The sequence below is a fragment of the Colias eurytheme genome, chromosome 6 (genome assembly GCF_061535395.1).
Source record: "Colias eurytheme isolate Ceu_HAF_F1 chromosome 6, ilColEury1 Martin Lab GWU primary, whole genome shotgun sequence".
Lineage (NCBI taxonomy): Eukaryota > Metazoa > Arthropoda > Insecta > Lepidoptera > Pieridae > Colias > Colias eurytheme.
The window spans coordinates 8,225,172-8,238,174 of NC_142985.1; the positions used below are offsets into that span (position 1 = coordinate 8,225,172).

General features: G+C 32.6%; 2 protein-coding genes across 3 annotated transcripts in view; one reads left to right on the forward strand and one right to left on the reverse strand.

Annotated features, from left to right (window-relative positions):
• LOC149907823 (uncharacterized) overlaps window positions 1-6,030 on the forward strand; it is a 36,615-nt gene extending 30,585 nt beyond the window's left edge. For both annotated transcript variants that reach the window (XM_090102938.1, XM_090102939.1), the window contains exons 3-6: window positions 88-1,708; window positions 2,077-2,849; window positions 3,204-3,333; window positions 4,807-6,030. In XM_090102938.1, the coding sequence (XP_089959064.1) occupies window positions 88-1,708; window positions 2,077-2,849; window positions 3,204-3,333; window positions 4,807-4,855 (2,573 nt within the window). In that variant the 3' untranslated portion in view covers window positions 4,856-6,030. The remainder of the gene's footprint in view (window positions 1-87; window positions 1,709-2,076; window positions 2,850-3,203; window positions 3,334-4,806) is intronic.
• A 4,775-nt stretch (window positions 6,031-10,805) lies between these two features.
• LOC149907824 (uncharacterized) lies at window positions 10,806-12,499 on the reverse strand. Its single transcript, XM_090103493.1, has 3 exons — window positions 11,928-12,499; window positions 11,186-11,394; window positions 10,806-11,115 (listed from the first exon to the last, which is right to left on the reverse strand). The coding sequence occupies exons 1-2, from the start codon at window positions 12,126-12,128 to the stop codon at window positions 11,209-11,211; spliced, it is 387 nt and encodes a 128-aa protein (XP_089959619.1). The 5' UTR covers window positions 12,129-12,499; the 3' UTR covers window positions 10,806-11,115; window positions 11,186-11,208.
• Between the last annotated feature and the right edge of the window lie 504 nt (window positions 12,500-13,003).

The following is a 13,003-nucleotide window of genomic DNA, read 5'->3' on the forward strand; positions in this document are numbered from 1 at the left end:
ATAACCTTATTAAATAAAGAAATGAAACAAAATTTTTATTTTGTACTTATTGAATTTTTAATTAACAATATGTTTAATATTTTACAGATATATCCCCGGTACGCTACTCCAATCGAAAAAGTAGCAGCAGTTCGGTGGAGACAAACTTCTACAATCTAAGCGATCAAGTTATAATAGTTGAAAAGTCGCCGCACCCATGTCACCGCAACGGAGAAACACCAGTTACCCGACGCATTTCGTTGCAAAACAGCCCCACTTCACTGCAAGAAAGTTGCAATTCTAGTCGCAAAAACCGCGGAGGCTCTTTAGAAAAAGAGTACATGGTTTTTAGAGAAAAACGAAATCCATTATTGGATAAAGTTAAGAACACGAAACTGTCCTGCTTTAAGTCCAATGGACCCTTTCGACATGGCGAAGATGCCGCATCTACATCTGGTAGTGAATGTAGTGCTTTTGGGCATGTGGACGATGTAACCCATTGTCGTTTTGCTGAGGCATACCCTGAAACTCACAATGAATTTGAAAATCACAATCCATGGGTCAAAATGCAAAATTATGACGACGAGGTTTTTTATGCCAAAAGCCCTATCGAATGTAATTGGCGAGAAGGCAAATCGTTTACAAACCGCGGAACTAGATGCTATAGCTCAGGTTCAGAATGTGACCGCTATCATGTTATTCCAAAGACAGTAACAAAACTATCTAAATCTAGTGATCAAATTTTTAATGACGACTATGAACCTTACGATAATGAATCAACAATTGCCATAAAACCTGAAAGAAAGACTGATAAATTTAAGAGTAAAGATGATAAGGATACAATTGGACCGAATTCATGTTTATCTGCCAAATTACGAGCGATGTCCGATAGGTATCTGAAATCATCTACAAATAAATTTCTATCAAAACTTTATCGACAGAATGGGGAAGATGAAGAGGGGGCAGCTAGTGCAAATGAAAATAGATCAAAGTCAAGTTGTGCAAATAGTAAAAGTCGTAAAAAACGAGGTGGTGTTAAAGCCAAACTCAGGAGTTTTTCATATGGCGCGTTACCTGGTTTAGATGAATTCCAAAAGGGTCAGAACTCTGTGTTCCACGATGACGTTTTCAATATTTCTTGTGACGATGAAAATGTGTTGATCCACGACTGTGAAGATTCAGATTCTGGTATATTAGTAAATGAATCAGCAGCATCTTCATTATTCGAGAATGATAGAATATCAACACGCTGTGAAAGTTCCGCATCACAAACAAATAACCAAATTCCATCTCATAGCAGAAGTGTATCGGGAGATCAAAGTTACGCGAAAGCTAGGGTTTCCCATAGAAGGAGTAGGGAAAGAAATGAAGTTCCCAAGCCGAGACCAAGGAATTCCCAAAGAGCATTATCATTAGATCGTAAAGAAATATTAAGGCGAATGCCAAAGAACTGTGATAATGATGAGCCTCAGTATCTTCAGTTAACCGAGAAACAAAAAATGCGGCAAAGGGATGCTAGTCAAGGCGATTGTGGTATTCCGCCGATTCCCCCGTGTCGTAAGCCAATAAAAAGTTCTAACAAATTACAAGCGGAATTTAAAGTTGTGAGGATAATGAGAAATAGCCCTATAGACGAATTAGGCATATTTATTGCGAAGACAAAACTGTCGGATGAGGGGCACGTAGGCTACTTAGTAGCACATGTTGTTCCGGGAGGTTTGGCGGCAAAGTAAGTTACCTATCTTTATTTTTTATTAAATTATAACTAATTATAGTAAAGATCAGAGTTAATCCTAATAATTTATATAATAAGTAAAACAAATAACCTTTTTTCAATTCAGTTTTCTTTAATCACGGTATTTTTTTTACATCGTTCCTATCATGTATCATGTAAAAATTTTAATTATGGAGTTTATTTCTGTTTATTTCATTATACCCAACATCCAATGAGTCATAGTGGCGTACACATGGTCCCTGTTTACAAGTTCAATAAGATCAATAATAAATAAAGAGTTGGAAGTATAGCTAAGTTTATAGCTAGGTTTGTAATCTGCACATAAATATTTCTTATTTTAAATATTTAATTCTTGTTTTCAGAGAAGGCTCGTTACGAATCGGCGATGAATTACTCAACGTCAATGGTAGAAGACTGAGAGATCTAACTATGTCTGAAGCCAAAGATGCATTGCGGTCGGGGGCATCTGAGATAGACATTGTCATCTGTAGACAAAGAGAAAAGACGTCGATAGAAGCGCGACAACGGGAACCCCCACATAGAAGTAACGTCCTTATGCGTGAGAGTTCAGTCGACTATGAGAATGCTGTTATATTAGGGAAGGAAAGAGGCGTCGATAAATATGACGTCAGAATACTGCGTCATCAGTCCCAGGATGAAACCGCTTATAATCGAAGCGCGTTATCAGCGGCGAATGAAACGGCAAGCGCGCCAGTCACGCATTCACATTTCCTGAAAGGACAGAACGCGAACTACAGCAGCATGAATAACAAACTCCTGCGCCGGCAAGTTGTTAGTTACGGTGGTTCCAATAAGGAGGGATTGACATTGAGTTGTGCTAGTGATATAGTGGACGTTGATACACCCGATGGAGTGACAGAAACTAATCCAGTGAAAAATGAAGAGGACAATGAAATACAAACCCCTAATGCTGCAAACTTTTGTACTTTACCCCGTCGACCGCGAGCACCAACACATACGTATCATACGATTACATTTGAAAAAGGACACGGCAAGAAACCTTTAGGATTTACAATTGTAGGTGGTAGAGACTCTCCAAGAGGTCCTCTTGGTATTTTCATAAAAAGTATTTTACCCCAGGGTCAAGCAATAGACGATGGAAGACTGAAAGCAGGTTCGTTTATTTTATATTATAGTTCACTGTTCAACAATTTCATAGAATAATTGTTTTAAAACATTGAACGTTTGATAAGGATCGGAAGTTGCATTGTCGTTTCTAGATAAAGATACGGGTACCATAATCTTTCAATTAACTAAATTGATATTCCTTGTTGAATGTTAATCATATTATTATTTGAAAATATGATAGAAACATGATGAGTGTAAACAAACTTTAATTCTATATCTTTAAAGTTTCAATTTCATGAATGCGTAATAATAGCACCATTACTATAAACATACTTATAAATCGTTAATTATACAGTAGTAGTGTACAAGTGGATATTAATTGAAATAATATTATTTCCAGGTGATGAGGTGTTGGCTGTGAACGGGCAAGCATGCCATGAGCTAGCTCACACTGAAGCATTGGCCCTTTTTAAAGCAGTTCGCAACGGATCCATCGAGCTAAGAATATGCCGCAGAGTGAAAACAAATCAGTAAGTGTATTAATTCGTTTGCTATCTATTGAGTTAAGTTATTACTTTCAAATAAAATTTTAACATCCATGAAAAAATTTAAAAATAATTTGGAAAATCCAAAAGTGCACGCCTCATAATTTTTTTTTAATAAATATTTATTAATTATTATTTTTGTTTATTTAATAACAATTAAACCACATCGAATCAGACCCTGAAAAATGAAAGGGTTCTATTCCTGAGCATACTCAAGCGTAAGAGAAAAAAAAGACTCGATTAGTAAAGTATTTCGGTCGCTATCGTGTTAACAAGAAAAAAGATCCGCACATACAGACACACGGACGTCCAAGACAGAACTTTTTTAAACTGTTTTTTAACTAGTTTAAATAACAAAAATGACATCAAAAATATCATGAACGTTAAAAATAGTGTTTTTTCTTAATATGTGTGTGTATGTATTATCTTACAAGTGCAATGTATGATACATAAAGACATTTTAAGTTTGAAAAATCAGATGTTTTGCGCGAAGTGACAGTAGTACCCACCTCAACGCTTCGCTTATGAGGCGTGCAATAATGGAACTGCGCAGACATGTATACAAGTTAAAATTAATTTCATTTTTTATTAAAAACTTGTTAAACTCATAGGTAAAGTAACGTAAAACATGAAATCAGTAAAAATTATTTAGTTCCAATTATTAACATTAATGCAACTTGATTTTGTTAGCTTCCATTGCATTGTGACGACCATTGGACATTCCATACGCATCTTATTTTTTTGTTTCTACTCAGTTATAACAATTTTATTCAAGTTTAATTCAATAAATTATGTATATGATTTCATAAGGGCAAAGTACGATAGGTACGAATGTTTCCGTGACCTTACATACATTGTTGGTAATTGCGTTAATTAATCAATGCAATTAATTGTTGTTTTGTATTATCATATTATTTCTTCAAGTTTTTAGTAAATATTAAAACCTAAGTATTCAAAGTAAGTATTCAAACCTACATAAAATTATATAGTACATGAATGTAAAGTTTCTAGTAAGAACGTAAGAGTACAACGTACAACTTGTAAAGTAATTGCCTTATATAAATAACTAGCTGCTCTCCGCGGTTTCACCCGCGTGGCTCCGCTCCTGTTGGTCTTAGCGTGATAATATTATATAGCCTATCTCAATATATAATATAAGCCTCGTGTCACAATGTTTGTCCTCAATGGACTCCTAATAATAAAATTCGCACACCATGTGCAGTTCGATCCAACTTGAGAGATAGGATAGTTTAAAGTTTAAATATGTAGGTACCACGGGCGAAGCCGGGACGGACCACTAGTAGCTTTATATAAATGGACTACCTAACACCGAAAGAATTCAAATCGGATCAGCAGTTCCTGAGATTAGCGGGTTCAAACAAACAAACTCTTCAGCTTTATAATATTAGTATAGATAAACATTGCCGTGTGTGTTAATGTTATTTTCATCTTTTTCAGGTCCGCTAAAGCAAAATCCTGTACAGATCTTCTCAATGACGATGATTGAACGACAAAAGAGAAGTCCTCGAGAACCAAATAGAAACAATGTGCCGAAAAACGGCATTACAAGGAAAACAAATTTCACAAGTGCACCATGACTTGACTTATTTATTAATGGAGTTGTAATTATTTCCTCCGTGCAACCAGCAAGGGAATTTTGACAAACATAGTCCTGAAAGATAGATATAATGGTTTTCCTGTTCCCTTTTCCCCAAGAAAGGTCATCGTTACTTATATTTAGACTGACTTTAATGAAATAAATAATGAACATTAAGATTAACGTGCCATCAATTAAAAATATGTATAGGTCCGATTTCTTGTTTCGTACAACATTTCTTAGAAAGCACCATGCAATTAAAACATTGTTTTTTCAGTACCTGACATACTATCGTTAGTTATCTTTCAAATTCACATAAATTAACAATTTAATTAAGAATAATTCCAAAGATATTGTTAGTTTAAATCCTCTTTAACATTGTCTATGTAATTTTTTTTTAAACTATCAAAATATATCTGACAAACTGTTAGCTAGATAAGTGTACCGCTTTTCTATGTATTTTTTTGTATATAACGTACTGTATTTCTTAATTAAAATGAAGCATGAAATAGTACAGTCTGTAATGACACCTATAGCAAATGCACAAGTTAGACTTGTATATTATGTATTTGATTTTATGAAATTGTATTCGGTATCTACGTTATAGATAAAATATACGTAAATTTAGCTCGTTCTGACATTTAATTATTTAGATTTGTGTGCAATACTCAAAATTATATTCTCACGCAAGAAAAAAAAAAAAGAATTTATAGCGCGATTTGATTCCAAAATGATACCAATACAGCACAGAAAGAACGAAATTTATTGAAATCTTGCAATAATATGATCTGATTTATGTAATAAGACTATGATGTAAAACTTCCTATTGATTTTTCATATAATAGGTAGCCAGAACATTTGTATAGAAATTATTTAATTGCATGATTAATCATTTTGCGACATATTTATTCATATAACTTCAATAAACTATATTTGACTATACAATTATTTGGAGTAGCGCATGTTTACACTCTTTTTATAGATAATAGATTTGAATATTACTGTTTAGTGTTTATACCATTTATTTTGTACATATTATTGTAATTAATTATGCAAATTATTGTTCATAAACTATATAAAATATATTGAATTGTTTTATTTTATCCTATATTATCATAATAACACATTTTCAACAACAACAAAATTACCTGAATCAATATAATGCATATTGCCGGTTTGGAAGAAAAGCTATATTTCTGATGAAATTACGAACAAGTACCTAATTCCTATAATGCCCTTCTAAACATCTAGATTTCATAATACGTAATAAATAACACAAATAAATATATGACGTCATTCTTTTTAGGTATCCTCAGTGTAAAAGGTACCTAGTAATTTTTTTTCTTCACATTTGCAATCATAATAGACCGGGAGATACTGACACAAAATTTCGAGTCATTTGTAACAGGATGGCGGTTCTACAGGGTTCTTAGTACGCAATGACAAAAAGAAAAATGATGGTGTGAACGCTGGTACCGGCGGCTTAGTCGCGTGGGCGTTAGTCGAACTCGTCGGAAAATAGCGAAAGTCAAACGATTTGTAACAGTATGGCACTTATTTTTCCTGGAAGTTTGAGGATCAAAGAATATAAATACAAAATTTCAAAGATCTAGGTGTTGGAAATCTTCACTTATATAAATTAATACTTAATTAATTTTTCAAGTATGACAGCACTTTTTCCCCCTACTAGAAGTATGGCAAATATAATAATGGTCACATTTTATCAAATACTCTCCAAAAATCCAAATGCAATACTGGTACAAAAAGTTTGGCGAAATAAATTTTTTTTGCAGATTTTCGGCGGTATGGCGACCATTTGGAATCGTCCGAAAAGTATGGCATGGCAATTTTCGTAAATGGCTGCACGACGATGGTTACCTGTGCAAAAGTTAGCCTGGTACAAATGGTTGAATAATTGTTTTATTTAAATCAACATATTCGCGTCGGTATGGCGGGCTGTAAGTCACACCGGAAAAGTATGGCATGACACTACCGCCTACTTCTTTTTTATGGGCTATCGGTAAATACTAAAATTTTTGTGTTACAAATCGTTTGACTTTCGCTATTTTTCCGACGAGTTCGGCTAACGCCCACGAGACTAAACCACCGATACCAGCGATCACACCATCATTTTTCTTTTTATCATTGCGTACTAAGACCCCTGTAGAACCGCCATCCTGTTACAAATGACTCGAAATTTTGTGTCAGTATCTCCCGGTCTATAACGATAAAATGTGACAATACGAAGTTGACAATATTTTTATGTACATTTTTTCATCCTTTTAATCCGCCTCGGCTTCAAACCTCGGCCGGGGTATATATTATATAATCTATACCTTTTATAATATAATCTATAACTTTTGAAACCAGTCCAGCAGTTCTTGAGATTAAAATGTTTAAACAAACAAACTTTTCAGTCTTAAATTATTATAAGAATCAGAATAGATTTCAGTAGCAACTTTAAAAAAGTGACATCTAGACGTAGAGATATAAACTAATAAACTTTTTAGAACTCGTGGTTATCAAAGTATGTACAAAATGTAAGTTGACAAACGACATGCAGTAGAATTCCCATAGATGGCAGCAGTATTCACAAATACAGAAATGAGCGTTTTCAAAAAAAAGTGTACCATGGCTGAATTTATGGCTAAATTTTAAATGTTGCATTTTTAATAAAATTTTGATTTAGAAATTTTAAATATACATCATAGTAAGTGAAATTATATTTAATTGCTTGCAGATTAATTTGTATTACGAGAAATCATCAAAATAAAATGGGACTGTGAAAAAAAGTGTCAGTTTTGCGACAGTCATCAATGCTCATATAACTATTAACTACGAAGAAAGACGCAAAATATTTTGATTGTGTTACGAAGATTATAACATACATTATTTAAAAAATAGAAAATTGAAGTCGACAAATAATTAAAATTCCTATTAAACTAGCTTTAAGTTCTGTTTTGCCACAGCTGATGCCAAAGTAGCCGTTACTTTTACGATACTTAATACATTTCGATTAAAATCGGCAAAGTGATTATTTTATTTCGGAACAGTTAAACCATTTTCAATATTGAAATAAAATTATTTGTGTCCCTTATAATAAAAAAATGTAAAAACTAAAATTTTTCTTGTCGCAAAACGGGGGACTGTCGCAAAACCGATAGACCATTTTTTATAAGGCTAGGTTTATATTGAATCCAATTAACATGGTTAAAATAAAACCGAGAATACGTTTACAAAAATTTTATTTTAGTCTCATAAAAAAAATACACCAACACACAGTTTGACACAGTATCAATTTTAGGGTAAAACTCAAGAGTTACACTACCTACACCTTTTAACTTTCCATACATGTATCACATATTATGTATTCAGGGTATACCTGCTGACCAACGCATTCATTGCAATACCATTTTTTGCAAATTATACATGTCCTTTTTGGTCCTGAGATTAGTGAAACCTAAAAATATGAAAAAATTATAAAACTTATGAAGAATATTACAATGACAATCTAGACTTGGCTTTATGCTGCAGTTTTGCGACTTTTCTTGTCAGCCTATAGGTCACGAAGCAAAATGTTGCAAAACTGACGTGACGTTTTCTTTTCAGTTTTTAGTCAAAATTATATTCTGACGAAAAAATGTGCCTACACTGATTATCAAATGTAAATAACGGTTAATGAATATATTGCCCATCTTCAGAAAGTATTTACCTAAACGATGTTTACTTACCTGTATCAAGTAATAATATGTCTCAAACCAGACAGTAGAAATTGCAACGGCCGTTGCACTCACAAAACACGTCTGTTTTACTCGAACTGTATTTGAAAATAAGCTTTTTTAAATTGGCGGACGGTGAAAGTAAACGATAATTTTACCATTTATAAAATTCAAATAGTAATCTAAAATTTGTAAGTGGCATTATTAGCCGTGATAAACCCGACATGTCCGGTCGGTACCACTTTTTAACCCTTAAAGCTTTTCTGTCACTTTTTTAGTACATATACTTATTGCCGTGTAAATCTTGAACGTTCCAAAAAATCTAGAAAATTTACTACGTTGGAGAAAGTACGATAACAATCCTTTATTTTTCTCCTACATGCCAATTATAGAGAACATTTGATTCGTGTGCTAGGTGACTGTTGAATTTAGGGATTCCCGGAATTAGTGATGGTTTGTGTTTCTGGTCAATAATAGCTTTAATTTAATAGTTTCCATGTTTGATTGCTATTGATTTAACTTTCAGATGAGATAAACTGTTGTTTTTGCTCTAAAGATTATGAAATATTCAAATAATTCTATGACAAAATATTCGAAATATAGCTGGTCCGTTTTTTAGGACCGTGCCGTAGATACAGGTAACTAAGAACCCATTGGCATGTCCCAAGAAACGGACGTTGCCATGATTCGTACTTTAATAAAATATCACTTTTATGGGATTTTCTTGCTTTAGAGTCTTTAATTATATGTAGAATTATTTTTAATTAAGTTCAAAATGACGAATATAATCTAAGACCAGTTAAATCTGTTGGGTCTACAATAGAACCGGGAGTTCCTCGACCTCCACATGCATTTCGTCTAAATGTCCTAATCATCGGCCAAATATCACTTCACATTTTAGAAAAACCATTATTATTTGTATTAAATGAAAGTAAAGGTTGCTTGACACGAAATAATAAATGTTATTTAACATTCCACACAACTTAATAGTGTGATTGAGCTCGAGAGGGCTCAATTATCATTTGTTAGGTATTTAGTTAAAATTAAAGAATTTTTTGTTATAATAGATAGTGAAAATAATGTACATAAAAATAATGTGATACAATAAAACAATAAAATGCTACTTGAAATTGTATTCAATTGTATTATATTTTTTTTCATTCTTATTTTATAAGCTGTATGACAGCGTTGTCCGTTTTTTGAGACAGCAATGCAGACGGGGTTCTTGGCAAAGGCCGTTTTAACGGACATCCTGAAAAACCTACTTACAGAAAATTTGTTTTATGTTTTTCTCTACTATAGTATTTTTTAATCAATAACAATCACTAAAACCAATTCAGGTCATATCTGGGTTCATTATTCCAGGGCTTGCCGTGTTAAGGGTTAAGATATTTTTGGAAATCAAATTGCTTTTAAACGATTATAAGGCCTTAATTATGAACTACATGCGACGATTCGCAAATAAATGTACTTTTAGACGACACTAAAACTTATGGTACACCTTGGTATAAAACTTTTTAGAATCGCTTCTCTAACATCGAAGAACTTGGATGGGGACACGCCAAAAACTGACACTTTAGTTTTAAAAATGATTATTTAAAAAATAGTACGCAATGTTTCCGTGAATTAATTGTTTGCATTTATCAAATTATGATGTATTTAATACTTTCAAGCATTAAAATAATTAGCCATCATATAAATTTTACTTGTTATTCGACTTGAAACACAGGGGACAGGCCGAAAGTGAGGGGTACACTTTTTTTTGAAAACGCTCAAATGCTATATAATAGACCGTATTTAAATATTTAGAAGATCTTGTAAAGATCGAAGAAGATGAATGGATGAATACATTTTTGTTAACTTTTTACGCAAAAAATGTTGATAATAATTTTAGGATGATATTTGGCACTGAAACTTAAAAATAAAAATCTTATAACATTTTGAATACCTATATTATATTATTTACCTAATCTGACGTACTTGCATACAGAATACGTAGGTACCTATAGGTTTTAAGTACATGAGTAAACACGAGTAAATCCGCCGTATTAATTCTATCTTAAAAAGGTCTAATCTAATCTTAAAAGGTCTTCAATATTATTTTTGATACCTATCCTACATAGGTACCTAAATATTAAATAACGTATCTATTTTTGTACTATGAAAAAGGAACAAAATTATTTTGAGCTTTGCAAAAGAAGCTTGTAAAAGTAGCATAAATTAAGGTACCTATAAATTTAAATAGCATTGCATAGCTTACAGTAGTATAAACATACGTATAAACGATGTCATTAATTCAACAACGTGTATTGCTTAAATCACAACTGTGACCTTCAACCTCACAAACCAACAAACATTTTTAAAACATTAGTACAGACGAAAAAAAATATTTACTTCGCTTTTTGGTCTTCCTCTTTGGGGCTTTTTGGCAAATGGTCTGCTGCTGCTCCTCTGAAATGCGACGAATAATATTAAAACCTATTTTTCATACTATAATTTACAAACAAATAAAAATACCCACTTTCTTCCAATAATTCTTTATTATCATGCTTCACTGAATGTGTAAGGATGTGAGGTGCCTGGAGGTATTTGGAATTCCAGAGGTGGACTGTCTTCCAACCATTCTATGTCCATTGAAGGTTCAAAAGAGGATTGAGCAGTGGATGTTGATGGCTGTGTTCCTAATTCCTCTATGACAACTTGAGAAGGGTTCTGTTCTTCTGCTGTTAACTGAAAAATTATTTTGCATTAGTCATCAATATATTTATTATAATCAATTATTACATATTATTAAGTATTATAATCAACTAACATCAAATGGTATGCGCACACCAGGTAATCCCTCCACCGCCACAGGTCCAATAAGATCTAATACCCTTTGCGCGGTACTAGCTTATTGGGTCCACCACCCGTTGCTGAAGCATTTCGTCTTGAGTCTGCTGCTTTAGTTTTTGTTTTAGCTTTGAACTCAATCCAGTACTAATTTTCAAAACAAATTTTTATGCATTAATTTAAAAACTCCAAAATATTAAACTAAAATACAAGCACTGAGCAAAAAATTTGAATAATGTTAACTAGTTCAAGACGTAACTACCTGATTGATATGGGTTTGTTATGTTAAGTGTTAAAATGTTTCAAACTCTCAAGTGGGGTTACTAAATGTGAGAATTTTTATTATGTTTATCTTGACCCAACAAAAAAAGCGAATGCAAAAAAGCTTGTTAACAAAACTTGTTGTTTCATAAAAGTTACAAAATATTTACCCGGCGCCATTGATCTGGTGTTTTAGTAGAACCTTCAGCAACTGAATTGAGTTTGACCGCTACCTCTTCCCAAGCTTTTCTCGTTGCCTGGTTTGCAAGTGGTCCACCGGAGAAGCGGCCCAAAGCTATTTCACGGTGAGACTCTGCAAATTCTACCAGTATGTCTACTTGCCTAGGCGAAAGCTTTCTACGTGCAGGCATCTATAGTTTATAGAAAGGTAAAACACATTATTATAATAACAAGTATATTTAAAAATAATGTATAATTTAATGGGAATTAAATAATATTTAATTCTCCTCAATTACTGTTTTCCGACAAATCTATCTAATTTAGGCTCAAGAATAGTCATTATTAAAAAAACAATATTTCTGTTTGAAATATGTAAATAAGTTACATTTTATTAGATGTAATTAAAATAGATTTTTGTTAAACATTTCATAAAACTATACAAAGCAATCTAAAGGATATAAATATTTAAAATTTATATTTAAATTAGTATTAATATTTCTCTAAAAACAAGGGTTATAAGACTTACCTCAGTTTTATTTATTTGTTACCGTTTCTAACTTTCAAATACACTTGTGTACACAAAACGACGACCAAAATTGTAATAATCGTAGACAGACCAAAATTCAATGTACGACCAAATGTATATATTTTTAATTTTGCTGCATAATGTCGATAAAAAATAGTGACGTTCGGTGTCATCGTTGATAAGCACCGTAATACACCGTAACATGATGTCCACTTACTAAGATACGCAATACCAAATCTTTAAATTTTTAGTGTACATCAAAGTTCAGTGATCATCAAAACTATGTTGATCACTTAATGTGTCAAAATTAGACAATAGCCCTGAATATTTTTACGCTGGGTAATAGTAATAAAAACATGAACTAATTAGTTAGGTATCGAACTCTATAACAGTAAAAATATAAAGTTTTCTTCTAGGTGCATCGTATTAAAAAATACATTTCTTCCAAATCTCATAGAACACACAAATATTTTTTCCACAAAATTCAAATGAACGCTAGAAAACAATAACAATTAATTCAATCTTATAAAACGACGCGAC